Source organism: Strigops habroptila, chromosome 4 (genome assembly GCF_004027225.2).
Source record: "Strigops habroptila isolate Jane chromosome 4, bStrHab1.2.pri, whole genome shotgun sequence".
Lineage (NCBI taxonomy): Eukaryota > Metazoa > Chordata > Aves > Psittaciformes > Psittacidae > Strigops > Strigops habroptila.
Genome location: NC_046358.1, coordinates 6,034,013 through 6,060,090, shown reverse-complemented (window position 1 = coordinate 6,060,090; position 26,078 = coordinate 6,034,013). Strand labels below are relative to the sequence as shown.

Here is a 26,078-nt window from a genome sequence, read left to right as displayed (position 1 = left end):
CCTGTACGGTTGTGCATCACTGCACATTCGGAGGAGGGAAGCATCTCAGAACAGAATTCACAGCTCACTGACACTGTACATGGCAGAACAGGATTAGGTCAAGAAGACTTGAGCCATGGGAGGCAATCACACCTGCAATGCCAGAGGAACTGGAGAATCTGCCTGTAATGTGGTTTCCAAGGCAACCACAGCAGCCTCTTATCATGATCACTTCCATCATTAGAGCAGAAGTGAAAGGTTACTGGGCTAATTCTAGTTGCAGCAGCAACCAAAACTCTATCCAATTCTGTGTATCACAGGCTCATCAACATCCGTTTTAATTGGCTGTAGGTTAGAGCCATTCACTTGTATTTGAACATCAGCCCTAAACACAGCTAGAGTGGTCAACAGATTGTGAACATGCACCAGGAGGCACCTTGGCTAGTGGGTCTGCTTTGAAAATTTGGCTGGTGAGAGGTCATCACCCTAATTCTTATTCAGAGAACTATCATCACATGCTCATATAAATCCTCCTGTCACAGAAGGAGGACATTTCTCCACCATCTTAGCTAACCTTCCTTGTGATGAAGCCTCAAATGCTCTAACGATTGTGTGTTAGCAGTTTCTGGGTGAAGTACAGAAATTCACGTGAAGACGTGTGACCCAGAATTCTCCCAGGGAGCCAAGCTTTAAAGAATGGGATAGCTTACATGATTTGGGGCAAACGGCAGCTGAACATCACACTTTGAAGTCCTAGATTCCAATTAAAGGCAAGCTAGCAACTGATTTTTAGTTTCACCTATAGCCTCAGCACTTCACCTGGAGCCTTACCCCAGTGTAACAAGGCCACAGACAGCTTGCTTTGGCAGCTCCAGCAGAGATATCCAAAGCTGCATCATTATTACTCTTGTAGCAGGTCATACTCTGAATAGGTGTGGGCTATGGAAAAAGTCTGTAATAGCAAGCTCATTCTTTGAATACAAGTGCTCAGTCTCTGGTCTGAACCTATTACCCTGAAACAGCAATGAAATCACTCAAAATCTGTTAATGTAGAGTGTTGTATCACTCAGCCCTCAAGCCATGCTGAGTCTTGATCTCCTCATGAGGTGGAAGACTCAGAGCAACTGTATCTGTTTAAATGCAACCCAACAAAGTCTGGTGGCAAAGCCAGAACAAACACTATGTGTGTTCATGGAAGGAAAAATATTCCGTTTGTTGAGATGCACATAACTGAATAGATGCCTATTAAAACAAGGTGGGACAGAAGCATTTCACAAAGCTAGGTAACTCTATCATAAACCAGTAAACTTTCATCTGCAGGTCTCCTGCTGAGTAACAGGAATATCATCAAACTGGCATTTGTGTCAATTTTTAAAGCCTCCTGCAGAGTTCCTTGGCAAACACTGGTTTTCTTCCTCCTCCGAGCTTCCACTGAACTGAAACTAAAGTCCTCTTTGTTCTGCTATTCCATTAGCAAGTCTCTGTCCATCCTGAAAGAGTCAATTACTATAAAGCCTAAAGGAAAAGTTCGCATTGGCAAACAAGAAGTCACAAGCACTTCCATGGCAATGAAGTGGAGTTTTTAAGTATTTACTGATTTTCAAACAGATATTAAAATGTACATCTGTCTATTACCAGATGCCAAAAAATATCCATGACTTGGCTGTCAAATGGCTGAGCAGCGTCCTCCTCACAATGTGACTTAGGACAAAGAGAAAGTTATGACAAAACCAAAATAAACAAACCCCAACAACAAAAAACACCACCAAAAACCAACCAAAACCCAAACCCAACCAACCAAAAAACCTCAAACCAAAACAGTGGGCAGAAATATTTAGCTTAAAGAAAAACGAAGGCAGTAGGAGGTGGTAAACACATCACTGAGCTGTGCATTCCTTGGATCCAGGAATACTAACTCCCATTACAAAAGGTGTAACCTCATCCCACAAACAGCTCTTTGGTATCTCGAGGGAAGCACAACAAGAGAAAAAACAGGACCCGTGAGACTAGCAGGCTGAAATGGCCCCAAGATGTGGTTTTCCACTTGCACTGCCACATGCAGTTGGCCGGTCCTACTGAGGGAGAAGGCAAACTGTAGTTACCACTTTAGCCATCACTTTAGCAAACAACCACTTCAACCATCTTTCCCTGTATGGACGTTTCCTTGGAGACAAACACCCCATCACTCACGGCTGTTCACCAAGCAGAGGAGAGTCCAGAGGGTAGCTTACAGCCCACACTACCAAGAGCCTTGGAAGAGCTGACAAATAGAACTCTCAGGTTCTTTGATGAGTCTTGAAATAAAAGGTGAATGTGGAAGACTTAAAAATATGCTAGTGTTATACCAGTATTTTAAAAGGTTGAGCTAGGATGAGACATGTCAGTCTTGTCAGCCTGACATTGATTCCAGACAAAATAATGAAAAAGCTGATATAAGACTCTGTTAATACAGGATTAAAGGAGGACAGTGTAATTACTGCCAATCAACATCGACTTTACAGGAAAATATAACTTGTCAAACTACCAACACTTTTTGGTGTGATTACAAGTTTGAATGCTAAAGGTAACAATGTTGATGTAATATATTTTCACATGGTGTTTTACTGGGTGCCAGAAAGCACAGTGATGCAGGGTATTGTACCAGCTGATAGGACTAAACTGCACTGGTAGATAAGGAGTCAGGCGGGAAGGCGATACTGGGACTCATTGTTGTTCCAGTGCTACATGCAAATCAGGCTGCTGGCATGGAGATATCTCTGTCTGTCATGTTGACTAGTATTGCTTCGTTCTCACCCTGAACTCCCACCTACTCTACCCATCTGTTGCCACCTTTCCTATACATCGCATGGAAGCGCCTTGGCGCAGGGACGGCTACCACCCCTTGACTGGTACAAAGGGATCTCTAATCCTGACCTAAGCCCTGCCTGGCATGTCAGAGTCATTCTGCCAAACCTACTGTGTTGCTGTACTAACCCTCTGCTTAGATAACCTGTAATTTTTAGTGGTTCATAAAACCAGACTGCTCAAAAAATGTATGCACAAGGCAGTCTTCCCTAGCATGGAGCTACTGTCTGTAACACTTCCATGAGAACGATACTTGAACAACAGAAAGCTGTTCCTATAAAGCAGAGAGCTGGAAGTAAACATGGACAGAACCTGACAGCATGAGCTTTGACATTAAGAAATTTAGTCAGCACACCAAAGTTATTCACACACCCATAAGATCTCCGTCTGTTGCTTTGATTTCCTCTCCACATATAGGAGCAAGTGTGGCAGGAGCATAAGGGGAATAGGGTGTATTTTCCCAAACAACAGCTCTCACTCATCCTTGTCCACAGAAGCCTATTGTCCATTTTTAGAAAGCTGTCAGGTTAGGAATATGGGGGGAGTTTTGGCATCTTTTCTCAAACGCTGTAGAGGTTGCGTAAGAAATACATTTGGCATTTATGCCTTTAAACATAATTCAGAAATGACAGTCTGGATACACAGTAGGATGAAGCAATTTAAGGCACTCAAGCTTAGATTAGCCTATGTTAATAGGGAAGATAGAGGATTGATTTTTCCTTCAACCAAGGCTGGCAACCTCACCCATAACTAGCAGACCAGGGTTAAAGTACTTTTGAGCTTGAGCAGAGGTTTTTCACTATGATAGTGAAGAAAGAACTACCACAAGCTCTGCTGGCACAGGCTAACTAAAAAGGAAAGCATACTATGACAGTGCTGCTGACCAACATAATGAAATTCTCTGACCATTCTATAATTGCAACCTCATTTTCTAGTTTTCATCTTTCATGCCTCACCTAATCCAACTTCAACTCCCCTGGTGTCTGCAACACATTAACATAGAATTCATAGAACAACTAGGTTGGAAAAGACCTAAAGATCATTAAGTTCAAACATTTTTCAGCACACATGTAAAAAACATTTTGAAAGCTGAAAGCTTAGTACAGACTAGAAGAAATAGAATATTAAAGCAACGTATCACAAGCAGCTGCTGCATCAAAATTTTATATTTGAGTCAATAAAACCCTTTACTGTGGATTACCAGCCATTTCAGGTTCCTCAACACTGTAGGAGCCAACAAAACTTGCCTTAAGTAGGCTCAGCACAGCGCCATACAGAAAAGATAGATCTTGTTTTTTGAAAGTCCCACGATTACAATTTCTGCCTTCTTTTTGCTCATCTTGGCATACACACAACAAACAAGCACGTGCATTTTGTGGCTCAAACTCCCTAAGACGTGCAAGGAGAGGAAGCCAGGCTGTTTCCCAGCCGCTAAGGAACAGGCAAACCGAGAGGAGGGCTGGAGGAGGGCTGAAAGCAGGTGTCTCCAGCAAAGCAGGGCCACACTAGAGCTCTGCAGTGTTGCCTGGCAGCAAGTAATTATCTGCCAGTGTGCTGTTTCCACGTGCCAACAGCCAAAGCCCACACAGGCAGCAAGCACGGGGAAGTATGTGCGTCAGCTAAAGCTACAGCCTAGCTCCACTTCTTCCCTTCCCGAAGGGAAAAAAGCAGAGGTGGTTTGGAGGCTAGCCTTGCAACAGCAAGGTCTATGAACCAGGCACTCAAAACAAGACGTCCAGGGAGACAGAAGTCCGAGAGATGCCAGAAATCATAGGATCATAGAATCATAGAAGGGTTTTGGCTTGGAAGAGACCTTAAAGATCACCTGGTTCCAACCCCCTGCCATGGGCAGGGACACCTTGCACTAGACCAGGTTACTCAAGGTCCCATCCAAAAAAGACAAGACCACTGCCAGACTAAATAAGCCGTGCAAAACCAACAACAGGTCCATCCCAAAATGGTTGGGAAAACTCCAGTGAAGACTCTAAAGAACATGTTAGACAATCCCTGTCCAAAATGATTTAGGCATAGTTAGTCATGCCTTAGGGTACGGAAAAGGATCATGCAGCCTCTCAAGAAACACAGCATTCCTTCCAGTGGTGGTCCTGGGATCAACCTACAGGAAGGAAGAGAACCACATCCCAACCTACCTGTCCATCCATCATCCCTCATTCTCCCACAGGCTCCAGGATGACTCCCTTGCATTGGGGTTAATTATAGAGCAATTCAGACCCAGCCAAAAAAGACCCACCCTCAAGATCTGTGTCATCTCCAACCTTCTCACTCATGAATTGCCACAGTGCCATACTCCTCTGCTTCCCCCACCTCCCTTTCCACCTCCGCCTGCACTTTCAGGCTCCCAAGTGCCTGTGTGCTGTATGTGGTGGCAGCTGAGGTTTTTAATATGCACTTATTAAGATCCTAATCGAATCCCGCGTTGCCTTGTGCGCGTCTTGCCAGCCGGAACATGAACAAGGCACCCTATAATTCAATTAGAAGGACCTGCAGCAAGCTGATCATTAGTGTGTCAGCTTGTTAAGAAAAAGACATCCAGGGATAGGGGAGGAAGTTAAACAAAGGGAGAATTGTTAACAGCACCCCTCCCCAGTTCATGCAGAAATTCCCATACACCTAACCTGCACCTGAAGTGTGGCACCTGTAATGCCCAAGAACTTGAATGACACCTCACCGCAATGTGGTGAGCACATGGAGCAATGCTCCAATAGTCCTTTCTCTTGTTTCAGGCAATGAATTTCAGGCAATAGTACCTCAGAAGTTGGAATTAGACTTTTCCTCACCAATCTTCCTCTGCACAGATCCACAAGAAAATACCACGAATATACATCACTACAGCAAACAAGGAAATCTCATTACCTGCCAAAACCCTGTTGACAGAGGAATGGGTGGCCAAGCCAGGTTGTCCCCGTTCATGGAAAATCCCAGCATAAGGCAAGTACTCTGGCAGCAAGAAGCGTCTGCAAAACAAAGAGAGTAAGCTTACACAAAGAAAGACATCCCACTGTACTACAGCTCTGGACAGAAACTGCAATTACTTTGAGGAAAGACTATAGTAGAGGGAAGGCTGGACTCCTCTGCTTAGCCAACCACTTCACTGCTTCAAACAAAAGGCAAGCTACAGATTAGATCCTCCTTTGATCAATGTGGCTGTGAAGATCAGCATTAAGCAAATCCTTTACCTCCCACAATAGCTTCCTAATCAAAAACCAGCACATTGTGCTGGAAATCTCCGATCAGATTCTTTTCTCCTCCTATTCTGCCTTCACACCATAGCCCCAGCCTGCAGGGTAAGAAGCACTATGACCATGCTGTCCTTCAGATGTCAGAGGATCATACTAACATGCCATCTCAGGGGTCCCAGAAATCACAAACCAAGACTACAGCAGCCCTGTGCAAGAAAAGGAATCTGTCTGAGAGTCGTACTGCAACTGATACCTCCAAGACTTCCACACCCCTTGATATGTACAAGCCTTACCTTGGGACAAAGCGCCCCAGCGACGGTGCAGACATGCGGGCATTCCGAGGAGCTCGGTGCCTGGATCGGTCTCCATTGTCCCTTCAGCAAAAGAAAAGAGAAATTAAAAATACATTAAAAATATGATGCAATAAGTACTCTCCAAGAAAAGAAAACCCCAACAACATCACTTCGTCATCCTGAGCATGCCACTGAGATTTAATGGCTCTCTGGTGTAAGTCACATGCTTCTAATGTTCCAAATTCATACAACTCACTGTACCAGAGACTGCTGACAGTTTTATACAGGGGTAGCCTAATGTCAAGTTTCTTCATTGTTTGATCTCAAAAGTATCAACAAAACCACAGACAGTCAATGAATCAGTGTCAGCGCCTGAGTAAATGAATGAGAAACCTTAGCATTTGAACTGGGAGAGCAAAAGCAAGCACGCCCCAGTCCTGATGAGAACTTTCTTTTAGTCAAAGAGATCTGTTAAGTTTCACTTTTTCATTTCTAAAATGCAGGCAAAAGAGCATAACCTGCAGACTATTCTTTTGTGCTCCTTCCCTCAAGGTCCAGTTTAAGTGCCATCAGTGTTTAAGATAATCTCATCTTTTGCAAGCTTTTCTAGTGAGATCAGAAATGTCAGGTGGTATCAGACAAAACTGTACTTCCTCAAAATACTCTCATTCTGAGTCACCATAGATGTCTGGGCCTTGGGAATGAGAAAAAAGGGTCTAGTATCTATTGTCCTACAGCAGACACAGGAAAGTCATCTTCCCAGGAGGGCAGCGCAACACTGAACAGGTTATCCAGAGAGGCTGTGGAGCTGCCATCCTCGGAAGTCTCAAGACAGGAGCTAGACAAAGCCACGGCTGATCCAGTCTGGTTTTGACAATAACACCCCTACAACAAGCAGGAGGCCAAACTGGAGCACCTCCAGAGTCTCCAGCAAACAGAAGCCCTGATATTGCATTCATAGGTCACAAGAGGAGCTGTAATTATACAGCACTAAAACTGCAAGGAAGATAATGAGACTCCATTAGTGACTCTGGAGTTCTAAACAGACCTCTGCAATGCTTTATTCTCCGTTCAGAAATTCACTCTCTGCATGACCTTGCACAAGTAGCAAGTCTCTTCTCCCTGGATTCCAGATCCCCGTCTGTAATTGCAGCCCTACTTGTCTCCTTCCCAGGCAGTGGTGAGGAGAATATTACTTGCAGAGCCTTGGAATCACTAGGAAATGGAATATTCCTTATGCAACACACTAGCAGCCCATTCCTAACGTGCTCCAGCAAGCTGTGCATTTTACGACTCTCTTTTTTGTTTTGCTTTTTTAAAGTCAGTGAGCAAGAAACGTGGGCTGAGAAGAAAGTCCATTACGTGGCTGTTTCCCACACACTTGAGGAATCAAGAACACAAAAGCAGAGGTTGTTCTGCAAAGCTCGTTAGCATTCCAAGCTATTTCACCTAAACCAAATCTAAATCCAAGCTCAGAGCTTCCATTTCTCCTCCTGCTGCGGACACAGCATTTGCAGTTCGCAGCCAAAGCCGTACATCACCCTGAGGTTTCTCTGTAACCTCTGCAGGGTTCCTGAAATCAGCCAAGTAAAAGCTGTTGCTGTTCTTTTATCAGAGGCCTTCAAGCCCATTAAGATGTGGATCAATAACAGAAGGAATCTTGCAAACTCCAGTGCTGACATATCAACTTTTCCTGCTAAAGAGAGAAGGCCAAAGGGAAAAGAAGCGTCCTGTTCCACATCTTGCCACATAAAGCAAGAGCTAGTGAAATTCAGACAAGAAATACACTTCTTAAGAGTCCATGTAGCAGTTTAGATGAAGCTGATATGCAGCCCTGGGAGAAAAGCAGCAAAGTGTTTTTCAGGGTTTGCATTTGCTTTGGACATTTACTAGAAATACAAGATGCTTTTGAAAGGGAAAAATCTCAGCAAGAGGAACCACAGCAGGACTGCACCCTGCAGAATCTCCAGTTGAAGAGAATCTCTGCAGCAGGGTTCAAAAGGAATGAGGAATTAGCTCCAGCAAACAAAAGAAAATAAAGGAGCAAAGTATCCTACAGTCCAAATCAAGAGACGTAAAGCAATTAATTGTTCAAGTTCTTAAAAACACCACTAGCAATGCTTTCAGCATCCACAAGAACATTTTAGGACACAAATTTTCTAAGCAACAAGACTTTCTGATGCAGGAGCTCCAGCCTGTACTGCCCCATTCACTGTGCATACAACCCTCCCCCAGTACAAGAAGCCTAAAAGGGAAAAAATACAGACTTTTCTTCAGTTTTCACCACGTCAGACACAGCCTTTACTAATTCAAGAGACAGAAATCTATTTTTAATATCCCCTTTTAAAAACAAAACTTAAATAAACCCCACACTCCAACTGCCACTGCCCTATAACTCAAACAGCAGAACTGGGAATGAGAAACAGTGACTACCCTTTGAGAATTCCTATTTACAGTAATGAAAGTGTAAGCTACTCCTCTTTAGCACAGGGGAGTGTATTACTAAACATTTCTCTGAATCACTAATTTACAGTCGTTTAGATCTAAACTCCCATGCTCAGCTACATGCAAGAGTGTTTTTAAGGGTCTAGTGCTGAGCAGCCAGAACAGCTGATATTACACTGGTACCAGCTGAAGATTATTTCTGCACCTTCTAAAAAGGAAAGAGCAGTGAGGATGGGTGGCACTTTGTGTTATTTCTGTCCCACATACAGCCTGCTGACAGAGGGAGGAGAGCAGATGTTAGCACAACTGCAGCGCCAGCGTGAACTACTCCGGCAATGAGAAGTTCCCAAAGTTCTCTGAAGTACTGGTGAAAACCTAATGCTCCACTTTCTATTTAGCATCAACTACCTCCAGACTCATAAGCTAATGATTTGCAGTGGAGAGTTTAATTAACATAACCTCCAAAAGTAGATCCCTCAGAGTGTGTGTGTCTACATAAAAAAAGCCTCTTCTGTAAAGCAACGTGATAACCTTGCAGAAGTAAATGAAACAAAAACACGCCACAGCAAGTGCTGTAACAGGGCTAAAAAGGTGTCCTGCAATGCTCTTTGGTTTAAGTGCACTGGCAGATATGAACAGCACAGGGAAACATCTGCAGTGAAAAAAGTAATAATGAAGGAACAAAGCAATCCACTGAGCAAAATGCAGGGAACAGAAACAGAAGTCATCAGCACGTAAGGTGAGAAGGGAGATTTCATACTGTAATTATTAACAGACTTATTTGTCTCAAGAGGAAAACTGCAAGAACCAAGAAATGGTCAAAACAACTTAAGGGTTTGGCTCAAAATTCAGGTTATTCATAATTTGTTCAGATACCAGTGTGGGACAAATCAAACAGCGATATGGAGAGTAAGAGCTGGTAGGGGAAAACCAGCATTAACGCTGGAGCAGGAAAAGAAAACAAGTCCCAAACACCCGGGAGATTTACGGACATTTAATAGGGCATAAGAAGGATGAAAGTTTAGGATGAACTGGGTAAGACAGTCAAATCTCCTTGGATTTTTCTGCTATTGTTTTGTTTGCTTGTTGAGAGAAAAGTTGACCAATGTAAGTATAACAGAGTAGCAATACCAGGCCTGAAAGCAGAGATGGAGATGCAAAACTTTGCATCCTAAAGTTTGGAAAAAAGGCAGTCTTTTTCATCTGGTGATGGGTTCAAACTTGAACAGGGAAGACTTAGGTTAGATAAAACCAATACATTCTTCCCTGTGAGGGTGCTGAGGCGCTGGCACAGGGTGCTCAGAGAAGCTGTGGCTGCCCCATCCCTGGCAGTGTTCAAGGCCAGGTTGGACACAGGGGCTTGGAGCAACCTGCCCTAGTGGAAGGTGTCCCTGCCTGTGGCAGGGGGTTGGAGCTGGATGAGGTTTAAGGTCCCTTCCAACCCAAACCATTCTATGATTAATAAGTGAGTGGATACAGAAGATAGTCAAGACTATCAGAAAAGGAAAAGCACTGTGTTCTGCTTTTCTATCTTGGCAAGAATTCTCCTTAATATTTAGAGATTGTTGTATCAGGAAGTGAAATTAAACACACAGCATGGGATTTCTAATGCAATCTGTTGGTCTAACTGTTCCCATTGTAGTCAATATTAAAACTCTCACTGACTACAGTGCCAACAGAATTAGGTCAACAATGACCATTTTGAAAAGCCATTTAATTAATAGAGCCAGCATCAGTGAGCCAGGCAAGTTCATAAGAATCAAATTACATCAGACCAAGCCAATTGTTCCATATTTTCAGCATTTTATCGTGTTTCATGAGATCCAATTTAAAACACTAAATCAATTTCTACTGCAGAGGTTGGACACTTACATACAATAGAAATGCTAAATAATTGGTAAAGTGGCCTCTACTAATACCCTTAAGGGTTGGCACTGGATTCAGTTGCACCATCTTGATGTAACACAAAAAAACCCAAAACAATAACATTTTCTCATTACTTCTATCCTTAAGCATCTCCACTTACTTGCTATCAATTTTTAAGACTGCAGGAGGTTACTTCAGAGGAGACAGCACAGAGGGCAGGAGTAGCACAAAGCAAGAAGGGCAGGAATAGCATAAAGATCATGTAAGAGCTCAGAAGAGGTTACCAGAAAATGCAAACTTATTTGGCTTTAGAGGTTGGTCAAGTCTGACACCAGGTCCTCTAAAGAGGGTACCTGGAGGTTGTCATATTACACTGGCCATGCTAAAAAGGAAGCAGATCCTGAAAACCTGCAATTTACTTGACAAGATTCATTGCTGATGTACATGTAAATGGACGACATACATCCCAAGAAGGGTGTGCTCAAAAGAGCTGCATAGAACTACAAGACAAAGTATGTGCTATGTTTTATAAAGCATATAGAAGTAGGAAAAGGTAGAGAGTGGAACATTACATTTGCTGGTGATTCCAAGAAAATGTCAATCACTCTCCAGCACCATGCTGATGGGTAAGGGATATACAGTGCTGGGAACACCATGATAGAAAGTTCGCTATTAGCTTACAACTAGAGGAGGAGCAAACAACAGAACATGTTAAAACTTTAGTTTTTCCCTCTGTCTGATCCTGCAAGGTCCTGAACATCTCCTACAAATGAAGTTAGAGAAGACTGGGAGTGTTTCTAGGAAATCAGCCTCCCAAAACAGAGGTAAACAAAAAAAACAAATAAAATCTTGACATTCTGAATATTTCAGTGAGATACAAGTATCCGAAAGCAAAAGGAAAAGCCACACTGCAAGTTGATTGTACATCTGCAGAGAGATATAGTAGCTGGAATAACATATCCTGGATCAGTAGAACTAGACTCTTAATAAGAAAATATAGGTTCCAACCAGTATATCCACTTTACTCAGAATTGTAAACTCGACCCAGAAAAAGGGAAAACCACCCTAATTATGGCTTTAAGGACAAGGGTATCTCACCTAAAACTAGGATTATATTTAAGAGCAAAGATTCAAGACAACTGACTTATCTCTGAGCAGATACAAATACACAAGTCAGGAGTACTGGTGCTCTCAAAATGGTACAAGCATTGACATCCATAGACATTAAAGTGATGAAAACACTGATTTGGAATATACATGAGCTGATAAAAATGAAAGGTATAAATTTATCCACCCATCTTTGAAGGTTATGACTGTCACCGAAGGAGAACTACTTATGGTAGAACAGAAGGAGAGGAGACAAGAAGAAAATTCAAGCAAAGAGAAGTATCTGCTACACAAAAAGCCATTCTTGGCACTGCATGTATTAGGAGCTTCCCAAGTATAATGCTGGAAGCAAAACAAAATTGATGAATAAAAATATTAGAGAAACCGTAAAAAGCAATGCTGCCCAGCTGGAGAGACAGGAACTAGGAAGAATAGATTTTGAACATAGCTACTTAATACAGTAACGGATAAGTTAGTCACCCAAGACATGGTGCCTTTCCATCCTCCTATGTTCTTCTGAAGGCTAAAATGCCAGTCTTTCACCAGCACTTTTTTCAAAGGAACACCAGGGAAAACTTATATCTATTTATCAGCTAAAAATTCCTATAAAGCAGCAGACTGCTGAGTTACTAATGGCTCTCCTGACCAGAGGGAAACAAACCCCCAGCCTTGATTACCTCTCAGAGGGCTGTTCAGGGGAAAATGTATTTTCCAGATTAAAAATGGCACTTCAGAAGATCAAGTGTTTCAGAGAAGCATCACATAAGAGAGGATTTATCACCTGGTCAAGAGAAACAGCAGCACTTACCCATTAAATGCTAAGGATTAATTGCTTCAGAGAAAGACTGATTTGGAACCAGAAAGAAGCACTCACTCTGATCTAGGCACAGTATCCAGTCGTCTTTATTTTAATCACCTCACCGTGTGGTGGGATCACAAATTGATGATGTGTTCCAAAATAAGACTGATACACTCTATAGCTATAGTGAAATCATTAGAAAACAGAAACAGAGGCCAGGCGAAGGTAGGGAATCCCTGCTCACCAGTCTAGACTGATACATGAGTATTAAGGAAACTATTGTATTCAGTGTTTAATAAAAAACCCATTGTGTTCATTGCCCAAAACCAGGGCATCCAGCACTACAAGTACCCTTCCTTTGAGACCCCTTAATTAGCCATTTTTAACCATCCTCCCAAACATGAGCACAACTAGGGAAAACAGTGCTATGGCTAATTCTAATCACTTGGAAACTTCACAACTGGTGCTCATTAAACACAGTTCATAGCACAAACATACTATCAGCTGCCCCATCAGGCCTCCATACTGGAATAAAGCGTCAAAAAAAAGCACCAAGGTTTTTTTCTTAAATATATTGCACTGTTACGCTATTGCTCTTGCAAGGGAAACAGAAACGAAACCATAACTGCACAAACAATGCTTACCTGTTAGACTTACAGGCTTGATGAATGCCTGCTCCGAGTGGCCAGCAACAAAGAACAGCTTGCTTCCTAACCACTCTTATTAACACCAGCTATCACCTGTGAGGTGACGTAGTCTGGCTTAAGAGTTTCACAGACACAAAATAAAAGCAAAAGGAAAACTATGAACAGAGTTCCTAAGCAGCAGAAAAACTCAGATGTACCATCTTGACATCAAAGCTGTTTCTACAAGCCCAAGCAACCAACAGTATGGAATATGATGTAAACTTTTCTGGCAACTGCCATCTTTCAAAAGGCACTCATTCTTTCACTGCCCTGCTGTGAAGACACTTGCCTTGCTGGAATGTGACTTAATGGTAAAACAATATTATGCTGGAGAGGTTAGCAATATCCTGCAGTACTGCTGCAAGGAAACAGTCATTGCCTGTCACTGCATCCAGGCAGTATTATTAGACATTAAGTCCAAGATAAGGGGAATATAAAAGACTGTCACAAAAGATAAAGATAAAAAGAACAGGGAAAATGAAGCTGCAGGCTACTATGGGTAGATCACAAGCCAAGCTAAGACTCTAACTAATCCTTGAAAAATGAAGTTCAAAGAGTAGATTCAGTATCATTCCCATTCATCCAGGACTTGTTAGCATTCTTAGCCTGCAACTGTGTTTAAGACGATGAATATAATTAACATAAATCGCTGTGTTTCTGGAAGCAACATCCCAGTACTAAGCGCTCCAGAAAGCTGTAACAGAGAGGAGGAAAAACAACAGAAAGTGACCACTAAGTTCCACAAAACTCAGGTCTGCCTTGAAAGCCACCTTTGATAAGGTCAATATTCATCAAAACCACTCAGGCAGAGCTATAAGAGCCAAGAAACAGGGGCAGAGGAAACAGCATCAAAACCACAGATAAAGGGGCTCTGTGAAGCAAACAACAAAGGCAGGTACATACGACAAATAACAATCCTGCTTTTAATATCTTTATCTGAACTCAAATAACAAATTGCTAACAAGAATGTCATTTGTAGCTGCTCAAGTAAGAGAGACATCACAAAATGTCCCATCTAAGACCTCCAGAAAGAAACTGCTGGGTTTTCTTCAGTATACTGATGTGTCATGGGTCCTAAAAATCCATTTCCATCAGCATTTAAGTGACATGAGAGAGTCCATATAGACTCTCACCTCTCCTACCATGTCTTTTGTTAACCTCACATGCAAACATCAGGGTGATAAGGAGAAAAATTAAACCCAGCCTAACCGATTTGAACCCAGGACATGATTTTAGGAACCTCGTGGTTTGCATATGTACCTTTTTACCACTACACCAAAAGGCTACCATTGATCAAGTCATCTCTTACCCACCTTCACTATGCCCTATCAGAACTTAGCACGTGGTATCCCATCCATCCTGAGGTGTCAGTTTAAGTTCTAGCCAACCTGCAGAGTAAAACTCTTTCCTGACTTATGGGATTCCCTATGCTTCTGTGGCGCGTTGACCCTGGCTGGACGCAAGGTGCCCCACCAAAGCTGCTCTGTCACTTCCAGGGCTTAACTTTACTCCCAAATTCTCCACCTCCTCCCTCCCAGCAGTGCAGAGGGATGGGGAATGGGAGTTGTGGTCAGTTCATCACACGTTGGCTCTGCCACTCCTTCCTTAGGAGAGGACTCCTCACACTTTTTCCCTGCTCCAGTGTGGGGTCCCTCCCACAGGAGACAGTCCTCCATGAACTCTCCAATGTGAGTCCTTCCCATGGGCTGCAGTTCTTCGTGAACTGCTCCAGCATGGGTCCCTTCCATGGGTGCAGCCCTTCAGGCACAGACTGCTCCAGCGTGGGTCCCTTCCACGGGTGCAGTCCTTCGGGCACAGACTGCTCCAGTGTGGGTTCCCCATGGGATCACAAGTCCTGCACCAAACCTCCTCCAGCACAGGCTCCTCTTTCCAGGGGCCACAGGTCCTTCCAGGAGCCTGCTCCAGCGTGAGCTGCCCCTGGGGTCACAGCCTCCTTTGGGCATCCCCCTGCTCCAGCATGGGGCCCTCCATGGGCTGTGGGTGGGTATCTGCTCCATCATGGACCAACATGGGCTGCAGGGGCACAGCCTCACCATGGGCTGCACCACAGGCTGCAGGGGAATCTCTGCTCTGAAGCCTGGAGCACCTCCTCCCCTCCTTCACTGACCTTGGGGTCTGCAGAGGTGTTTCTCTCACATATTCTTACTCCTCTCTCCAGCTGCAATTGCTTCTGTGTGTTAACTTTTTCCCCTTCTTAAATACTACCGCAGAAGTACTACCACCATCACTGATGGGCATGACCTTGGCCAACAGCAGGTCTGTCTTGGAGCCAGCTGGCATTTGCACTATTGGACGTGGAAGAAGCTTCTAGCTGTATCTTATAGTAGCCATCCCTATAGCCTCCCCACTGTGAAAGCCTTGCCATACGAACTCAATACGGCTTCTCTCCCCACAATGACAGCATTTGTCTTCCTGTTCTGGAGTTGTAGATCAAAAGCTCCATACTTATTTCAAGTATCATAAAAACCTTTAGCCATTCCAATCTCTCCTTTCTCCTGCCAAGAAAACCTGGCTCCTATTTCAAGAAGTTTCTTTTGCAAAAGCTGAAGGTTGTAACAGGAAGGATAAAACACACTCTGAAATACATGAGTGCACAGTGAACAGCTGGGAAGGAGGGCAATAAAGACCAAGACTGGCTGTGCAAAGAGTTCTACCCATGTGCTCTTAGTAGTTGTTGAGCTAAGGGAAAACAGCAGGAGCCTTGTAAATTGATTGCATTTCTGCAGATTACTGCTCCCATTGCTCTGTGTCTCTAGCAAACAGTGGTATAGAATCAGGCTGAAAAGGTAGAGACTGCACAGACCCTCCTGGGAGGAAGCAGAGGAGAGAAAGCAGAGAAAGAGAAAAAGCAGAGGAGAGAAAAGGGAAAAGCTGTAGGCATTAGAAGAGCATAATGTCCAAGCTCCTTCATATCTTACCAGGCAGCCCACCCTCAAAAGCAGACAGGAGTCAGAAACAGTCACACCTTTAGCCTTGGCTGGAAAGCCTTTATAGAACTGCAGTGAAGGATTTGAGCAAGGCTTTCAGACAGCAAGCTGGTGCACTGTCCTATATATCTGCTTTTCAGTCTGACAGATAAAATGAACCTGTATTTGCTCCCATACTTACTGCAGACAAAAAGGGACATAGATGGCCACAATACATCTGCAGAAACACCTTCACATTCTGATTATGGTTACAGATTTAGAATCACACATGAAAAAAAATCAGTTTGTGCTATCCGAGGAGCCCTAGCAGCATCACCCACAGTCTCCAGCATCAGAGCTCTTTTAGACTAAGGGAAGTCTCTAGAAGAGGCTCAGGCAAACTTGTTGAAGAAGCCAAAAGAAAAGATAGTTTAGCTCTAAAAATCTAAATTTACTATGAGATACAAATGTAAGGCACTCAAAACACTCCTTGAAATTAGAAAGTTCAACATCTATGATTCGTCTATAAAGAATCTATTCTTACCAGTTATGCTGGAAGACTAAAATGATACCGTTCTCCATTCAGAGATTCTTATACCAGAATACAAGAAGCCTTTTCATTTTAGCTTAGGATTCTGCTAAAACTAACCTTAAAACCCACACATATCAATCTATCTGTTAATAACCTAATATTACAATCTGTATATATACTACAAACCATATTAAATGCTTTCATGCAGACATGACTAAGTTTACAGTTGTCAGTTGTATTCAACAAGCAGTGAGATGACAACAGTGACAGATTAAACACAGGCAGCACATGGAGAGAGATAACATCTTATTAAACGAGATAACACAGGTGTATAGCTGTGTCTCCCTCCTCCTCCCCTGTCCATTAAAGCTGGTATAATAGAAGGATATTACTAATACCTATAAAACCCACTCTACTTCACATTCTTAGACCAACACTACTGCTACTGCTATCACAAGCTAAATGTATTTGTGAATTAATTCAAATGAGATTCTGGAGAAACTGCATGGAGAAAATGACACCATTAGACTGACACACTGGAGGAGAGGCTTTAGCTTAAATTTAGAGACCATAAGCACACCAACAGGGCATGTTTTTCATGCCCCTTACTAGGCCATTAGGTAAGTAAAGCTGAAAAGATACAAAACGAATCTTAAAGGAGAAAAAAACCTCAGAACCCCACAAAAAACCGAGAGCCAAGAGTCTTCCTTGCACACACACAGGGCTCCCTCCTTGCCCAGAGCTCCACATGTAGTAAAACCAACTGGTGTCTAATGCCCCTTATCTCTTTCTCCTGATCTCTAGGAAAATGAAAGAAAGAGAATATTTATCAATTACATTAACCAGTTTAGAAAGATAAAACATCAAGGCAATTTGCTATGGTTTTTATATTAAAAAAGACCCACTGAATTCCAGGAGAAAAGCATGAGCTGCAGATAGCTAGAAACAGCACCAATTCCCTGTCCTACATCAGATCTGGAGAAGCAGGCAAGCCAGAGCATCTAAAACAGGGCAGGAAAGAAACACACGAAGAAATACACGACTCTGCTCATATGAGCAAGCAAAGCGGGGGGATACAGGAGCCAAAAAGAGAAGCAAGAATTCTGTATGAGAGATTTCATTGTGAAGTGTCAGCAGAAGAAATCAAATGAGTCACGAGAAGTTCCAGCTCTAAGGACCCCCGCACAGCAGCTCCCTCTCATCAGCTAGGAGAAATAACAAAGTAGAGAAGGGAAAAGGCGGAATGTCTTGAATGCACGGATAAGAATTCAAGATTAAATATTCAACCAACAAATTCAGCCACTGCACATTAAGGAATAAACACTTCTTTTTGCTCAGTATGAAATGAAAGACAACCTTAGCATGGCTGATTGAATTGCTTCCCTGACTGGGTGCTCTCACTGTGTGAACATTATCTGCAGGGGAACACACTTCTCTGCAGGCTTTTGCCCGACTCTCTGAATGAAGAACTTACTATTTTTATTTTCCCAGCAGAACAAGCCACCTCAGACAAATAAAACGGAATAATGGAAATAAAGGTCTATACCTGAGCTTCTAGAGCTTTTGTGAGACCCACCTCACAAAGCCACCATATTTCTTCTCTTCCAGACCATGAAGCTGCTTAGAAAAGCTACTACACAGTGATTCTTCTGCATGATCTCCCCTCATTTACATCTTACACAAACAAGGCCACAATGAGAGGGGAAGACATTCACTCACCTTGTACTTCTGAATATTCAACTGTTGAAACATGAAATGACAGCTTCACAAAACAACATTCTAAGAGAAAAAAAAGTCTACCACCACTTAAAAAGTGAGAAAGGGATTAATATCTTGCTTTTCTGGGAATAGCTAGAGTTACCAGTGTCCTTCATAAAGGGACTTCACCCTGACACAAAGGACATGGAGCTTTAACAACATGCCATCTCAAGTACGGGCCACTGCAGCAAGTGAACATGAACGTTATGATAGTAGCAAAGTTGACAGCATCCTCTGCTGGCAGCAATATAAAAGCCTAAATTTTTGAGTTCACAGTTCCCATCAAACACACCTCCCTACTACACTACCACTGTAGACTACTTCTATGACCATGCTCAGAATCACACTACGTTTTAATCACAATATACACAAAGGGGGAAAGGTAGGGGGGAAAATCAGTGAAATACTTAAAAGTACCCAGGGAAAATTCCATATTTAAAAGGAAGTGACTGAACAGAGACTAGAAAGATCAAATTCTCTTTCTTTCTAAAATGGATTTTAATCTAAATTCCTGAGCTTCCAGTCTCCATGCCATCTAAGCAATCCATTCCTACCATTTATTGGAAAGGGTTGCAATAAATTTGCTGGGATTACACTGGGTATCACTAGAAGTCCAAAAGCAGATGCTCGAGAGCAGACTTTAAAAGTTTATCAGGAGAACCACTCAGAAAGAAATACAGCGGCTCATGGCAGTGCTCTTCTAAGGTCTGGATGCAGAGTCATTCCTCACTTTGACACAAGAGGCCATTTGTCCTCCTTCCAGGAAACTAAGCCTTAACACAGACTCATGATCACCAAGCCCTCCAAAAAAACAATACCAGGAACTTCAATTAATTTGACAAAGCTGCACAGATAGAATGAGTAAAAGTAACAGAGCACATCTGTCTGTTTTCTTACAGCCTTAGACCAAAGAACCACTACACAGTATCTATAGACAAAAAGCTCATCCACAGCACAGAGAAGTTTGCTTCTAAGGACACATGCTTTCTGTGACACAGTTACTCAGTATTAAAGACTCTTAATGGTTCCCGTTCTCTCTCAATATTTGAAAGCTCTAATAAACCCTTGGCTCCCCATCTGTTCCATGAGAGAAAGATTCTTCTTTTCTTTATTTAACCAGTCTTTTAAATCTGGTTGAGATAGCCTCACGTGTTGAAGGTAGCCTAAAGCATCCTTAATTTTCCTAACAGAAATGACAAGACCCATTTGTAGCAATCACTGCTCTAATTATTTATTGAATGACTTAACTTAAACTGTTCCTACAGGAAGCCTGAGATGTCTTTGATTGGTAAACAGTGGGAAGCCACAAAGCGGTCTTGTGCTGACAACAGACTCAAGCAAGAGGACACAGCAGCATGCACACTTACTCAAAGTCTTCAAATTCCAGATCATTTCCCTCTACAGATGGGCTTGAGTTCTCTGAAGTGGAAGAAGAGGAGGAGGAAGAGCGGAGACGGTTTTGTTGGTATCTCATAGAGCGTTGTCGAATACTGTCCCTCCGGGAAAGATACTGGATCATCCTCTGAGCATAATATGCAGCAGGAGACAACCTGAACGAGAGATACACGGACTTGTTACACAGGTACAGAACAACCACCAGTCCTATTTTTCCTTTTGAGCTCCAAATGCTAGGACAGTAACAGCATATCACGTAATTGGCTGTTTGCATTTTATCCATGAGTAAAAGACAAAGTGAATAAGGAAAGCCAGTAGAAGTAATTTTCCCTTTACACATTCCCATGTGATTCCCTTCTTGTGCAAACAGAACTACGAAGTATCTATAGACAAAAATCTCATCCACAGCACAGAGAAGTTTGCTTCTAAGGACACATGCTTTCTGCGGCACAGTTACTCACTATTAAAATCCAGACACCTCAGATGTTTGAATGATCACTTCTTTAGTCTTATTTAGATTGTACTTGAACTGTAATTTGGGGGGAGAATAGGAGATGACAACAACCCTCCCCAAGTAATTAGACATTAAGATGTCTATTCCTGTAACTTCTAGCTCCCTACCCCATTCCATCCATGTGTTTGATTTTGTTCTTTTGTATTCAATTCAAGTTACTAGACTGGTACTTCCTAGGGTCATGAAAATACAAACTAATTTCTTATAAAGGCACTATGGGCAAGAGACAGCATAATGGAGAGAGCAGCACTAATTTTAATCTACAAATGAAAAGTGTGAACGGCCTTAAAGAAAAATAAAGCAAATCCCTTCAAATGAATAGTGAATTCCACAGGATAGTCTAGAGATTAAAATATACTCATTTGCAATCACAAAGAGAAGTGGCCTGTCTGCCTTACAGGAATGCTACCCGTGTTCAGATCTGAGTTTCAAGCTAAATTTGTTTTACAGTGGACATCAGCATCAGCCATGAAGACTCTTGAGGATACGTTTAACTTTATAGTGACCAATACCACACACATTCACTGTGTTACCCTACAACCAGCAATAAAAATGCAACTCCAGAATCATCACTGATTCTATGATTGTCAGAAGACTTCTATCTTTTCTCCCTCCCAGAGCTGTGCTGATTCTATGGGAATATACTGGGAATAACACTTTGCTTGTATATGGGTAAGTTTCGCATCCACTACAGCATGAGCAGCATTCAGTCAGATTGGGTCTGATAAAGCACTCTGTTATCCCTAAACGATATTTCAGTGGAAAACTACATTTAATAGTATTTCTAGAGAATATGCTCCCTAGAGCAGCATAAAAAAAATGTACTAATTTTTCAAGGCATAAATTGTATTAATGTTGTTTTGGCTGCAGACACCCAAAGACACTCAATCTCTCGTTCTGCTATACATTCAGGGCACATAAGCAAAAGAGAAGATGGCAAGAAAGAAAGGAACTAGAAGTCACGTAGACACAAGGAGAGAATCTCTTCCCCAAGGTAAGCTCCCTGTACCATAGTAGGCTGCCATCTTGGTAAAGAGGCAAGTTTAGCAGACAGACTAAAGGCCCAGGGGTCTAAAAACCTAGTCAGTAAGTAACAAGAGGGTAAAGGGAACCACACACTCAGTTTGTTTTGGATTCTTCCTGGATCTTTTATGCACTGTTTGATGAGTTAAAGCTGTTCATGCTTATGTAACGCAGAAGGCTTCGCTGTACAAACACAGCACTTCTCCCCGCTCCCCCGAAGACTTAATAGGCCAAACATAAAAAAGTAAGGCATTACAGCAGTGCACTCATAAATGAGGGTTGTTCTTTTCTTCGGCCTTTTTCGCAAGCCAAAGCCTCTCTGTATGCATAAAAATAAGTCTACAGCATAATATGTGCATATAGAGGAAGAAAGGAAAATGGAAACAAGGCAACACTAGAAAACATGAACAAAGTGGTCTCAGCAGTCCAGCAGTATAATCACTGAAACTTTTTTTCTTTGCTAAAATCACACCAAGGGAGAGTTAGTTTTACAGAAAGAGATGAAGAATGAGTTTTGTAGACATTTAGGCTTCTCAAATTATGCAGCACAGCACATCATAAGAAGAAAACACAATGATGCTTGTTAGAACAAGAAACAGTAGGCAACAAAGATTGGCCATAATGGATGCTGAGATGCCAGAATCAGCTTCCTGACAGCACATGGTGTATAGAATGGACAGACTGTGAAAAAGATTTCTAAAGACAAGACAAGAAGCTTAAGTCTGATACACAGAGAGAAGGTGTGAGGGATAAAGTGCAAAAGGGCAGGAACATATTCCAAGCAATAGGCTAAAGAATTAATCTTTGCAGATGAGTGCATGCAGGAGAAAAAGAAATTGTTGGGCTTTATCTGTCTTTGGAATACGGTTATGACACAAATCAGAACCAGAGCTGAGAGCCAGCATAAGAGATGTAGCTGTCCTGGAGGGAGGAGAAAGCTGCAAAGCAGCCTAAGAAACACCGGTTAATATTAAACATATCTCTTCAGTTCATTCAGCTATTGAACACAACTGTAAATCAGCCCCTGACCAAAGTTAGTCTACCAGCTGGCTAAAGACACACCAGTCACAGCAGGCTCCTTAGCCTGTTTATTTCTCACCTGTGCTTCTCATAAAGCAGTGGCAAAACACAGACAGAGGTTATCCAGTAGTTCTTAAACCAAGTTTGCATCCACAGGATAGTGGGCTGTATTTGATGACGCCAAGGAGCTAAATTAACCTCATCTCTGAAGTGACTGGAGCCCATTTACTGAAGGAGAGGCTATGCTGCCATACCTGACCACCACAGAACAAGGCACTGAGTGGGAGAAACACTGCAGTGCAAAAACCAGAAGCAAACAGCTTCTATCTCATCCAGCAACCACATCACCGAGAGGCAGTGCTTCCTCTAGGCACACAGTGCTGCTGGCTGGCCAGTGAGAAATGGAACTGAAGGAAGGAAGTGTTTTGCTCTGGGAAATGTCTAGACCCAGTTCCCCAAGAAAGCCACAAGAATTGGTGTATCTGCACCCAAGAGCAATACACTGCTGTGCAGACCCCCAAGTTCCTTGACATTTCACAAGCACCAATGCCACTCATCAACCCTGCCTTGATGCTGATTGCCAGGATGTTCGCTCACACCTCCAAATGTCTCTCAGTCAGCAGACATGTTTCAAGCGGGTTATCTGACTGGTGTCAATTATTTTCTTAGTATATCTACGGGTGGCATACATACCACCAATCCTTGGTGGTAGCAGACACCAACTTCTGGTTGCTTCCATTCCATTTAATCCTTCAACTCGCAGTATTTGGCCTGAAAGTCTCTTTCCCAACAACTTTCTAGCAACTTAGATTTTTTTCTGGAGAATGCATTTACCAAACACCCTTGTGATGCTTTACAGAGGCAGTCTGAGAGCATCTTTTAAAGTATTTCTATTAAAAACAATAATGTAGGTTTCTTTGATGACAGCTTTATTTGATTCCCTGCAGATTGTTTTCTGCGCTCAGTACACATGGAAACTGCAGAGAATGACAGGACAGCCAAGCTGACCTTGGAGAAGTTCAACAAGGGCACCGAGAAAGACTGCTGGAATCTACATCAGAATATTCATTCTAAACCTGATGAAACTTCGTAAAATGTTCTCCCTGCCTCACTCCTGACCTAGGTTATTCAAGTATGACACCATTACAGACAGTAGATGCAGAAACAAAACTAACACACATGTACTCTCTCAGAAATAACTTCTTCAGATCATGTAGTTTATAATGAAGAAATAAAATGGAAAAAAACCCCACAGCTGTTTGAGACAGCTTGGTCTTAAGGAGGTATGTATAGTTTTAATATATATTTAAACACACGTACACACAGACAACTATAGATTTGTTTATTATATTTAATTCACCTTTGTTTCACTTTTCCACTTTGTTTTTTAAGAACATTTGAAAGTCATAACTTTCCCTTACAAACTTAGGATGCTACAAAAAAAAGCTCAAAATGCAGTAACATTTCTTTTAATCATATCCCCAAATTCTTAACAAGTTAAAGGGACAGATAAAAACATCCTTCCAGCCTCACACACCAGTGAGGTTTACGGAAGAAGACTCTGATCTCACCCCACTCAAACTTCCAGCTCACGCCAATTACGCATTTATGAATCTCATCCTCTGAAAAGGACAGTGACGCTCACTGGAAAAAATTAACCCTCTTGGAACAGATTTTCACACTGGACTTCTCTTTCAAGCCTCCTTATAAACTCAAGCTACTACAGCTTCTACCACAACCTAAAACCACTTGGACTGTCCCATGAAGAGCATTATATTGCTTCAAAAATGGCTTCAAGTTGAAAAATATTTCAGACAATGCTCCTTATGCTAGGAAATGTCTGGGGCATTGACCCCTTTTCACATATTTTATTGAACTTCATCATAGCAGATATCTGACAGAAGAAAAAAGAAAGAATTCAGTAACCTGGGCAGGCCCTCCTCCTTTTCTTTTTAAAAGGCAGCTCCCAGAGCGCAAGAATGAGTTCTTATAATCTCTGCTGAACAAATCTGCCTGCTTTGAATTATGCACTCCAGAAATAAGGAATCATGCACTTCAGCCATTTAGCAGCTCTTGGCATTCACAAATAGTCCTGACTCTAGTAATACCTTTTAATTAACATTTGTAAAATATCATTTTCATCTTTCCAGGTAAATCAGTTCCTTTACCTGTCAGTAAATCAATTGCCATTTAGAAAGCTTTTGCATTTATCAGCATCATTCTGACATGCTGTCGCCAAGACCTTGTGCAGTTACCCAGGTTGGTTTCCCAACATCCTTACATATAAGGAAGCACACTCCACCTTAATTTCCCCTCACTACAAACAGTTTATTTACATCATTCCTGAGCCTTTGACTTAATCTTTACAAAGCAACTTTCAGGGAAAAAAGCCTAATATAAGATTTCACCTGTACAAGGCTTTATCTACAGACATAGTTAGCAAGGAGTTATTTACCAGCATCATTATACTGTCTGGCCAGTTTGCAAAATAGCTTTTTATTTCAGAACTTGTACTTAGAGCATCATCTGTATAAAAATGCAGATTTTGTTGTTAATGATGTAAAAAAGTGAGATAAATAAATAGACAAAAAGCCAAACCTCCTTTAGCAACTTAGATATTTAGTTTTCATACACTGGTATTCCTGTACCCTCCCTTATAATAAATCTTAGTAGCCCTCAATTCATGCAGCTATGCCAAAGGTCCCTAAGAGGCTAAAGCAGATATATTTAACACTTAGTGAATTTTCCTCATTCATAGCTTTGTTAAACCCACCTAAGGGAAGCTTATTTGTCACGATTTATTCTTCGAAAGCTTCCAAAGCTGCTTGCTGTTCACGATTCTATCATTTCTTTTGACAGAGCCTGTAGGTCACATTCTCCCATCTGTTGCTTTCTTAATTCACCAAGTAGAAACTGCAAAGATCAACCCTTTCCATTTTTGATAACTCTGCCATGTTTGCTTTTTCAAGTCCTCTGAAACACTCCCACCTCTTCTGAAGATTAAGCAGCACTACAGGTGTTTCCATGTCTAATGTCAGTGATTCATGACTCTTCAGAAATAATTGTCAGTATTTTGTTCTTAGTTAAGCATACATAACATCCTGGTTATGCTCTCTCTCATACTGATACATTTATGGAAACACTCCAGCCTTCCAAGCACGTTGTCTGCTCACACCAGCTCCCACCTGCCTTGACTTCATTCTCCCTTACTCCTGAATTGGCTATTTGGTTTTTCTTCATTTTTCTTCGAAAGAGATTTCAAATTTATTGATATCATCTCATTTACTGTTGGACCTGCTTGCCACCTAGTGTTCTCCATCCCAAATGATTTCAGGAAGCCTTAGCTGCTTACTTCAACAGCAGTTTCTTCCTTTTTTCCTCATTCTCTCCCAGACTTAACAGCATCTTCTCATTTGGTTTGCACCCTGGGCCCATGGCAAGTCACTGAGGATGAGATGGGCTCAATATATGAACCATTCCCAAAGTATGCAGTGAGTTATACTGAAGTTATGCTTTTGTTTATGAAACTTAAATGTCTTTAGATTGCATTTAGCTCTTACCTGGCTGGGTCTGGGTAGATTGGATGTTCCCGGGACCCTGCTCCATCATAGCGAGATAACGAAATGAGGGAAGACTCCAGCAACCTCCTAGAAGGGAAAAACAAATGATGGACGTCAAAGACCATTCAGG

General features: G+C 42.1%; 1 protein-coding gene across 6 annotated transcripts in view; it reads right to left on the bottom strand.

Moving 5' to 3' along the window:
• AMBRA1 (autophagy and beclin 1 regulator 1) overlaps nucleotides 1-26,078 on the bottom strand; it is a 130,786-nt gene that overhangs the window by 71,795 nt on the left and 32,913 nt on the right. For 5 of the 6 annotated variants that reach the window (XR_003990782.1, XR_003990783.1, XM_030481184.1 and 2 more), the window contains 4 exons: nucleotides 25,949-26,035; nucleotides 19,804-19,986; nucleotides 6,317-6,400; nucleotides 5,698-5,798 (listed from right to left, as the gene is read on the bottom strand). Coding sequence is in view for 4 of the 6 variants with exons in the window: in XM_030481184.1 (XP_030337044.1) it covers nucleotides 5,698-5,798; nucleotides 6,317-6,400; nucleotides 19,804-19,986; nucleotides 25,949-26,035 (455 nt within the window). In the remaining 2 variants the exon portion in view is untranslated. The remainder of the gene's footprint in view (nucleotides 1-5,697; nucleotides 5,799-6,316; nucleotides 6,401-19,803; nucleotides 19,987-25,948; nucleotides 26,036-26,078) is intronic. The other variant, XM_030481185.1, reaches the window with a different exon arrangement.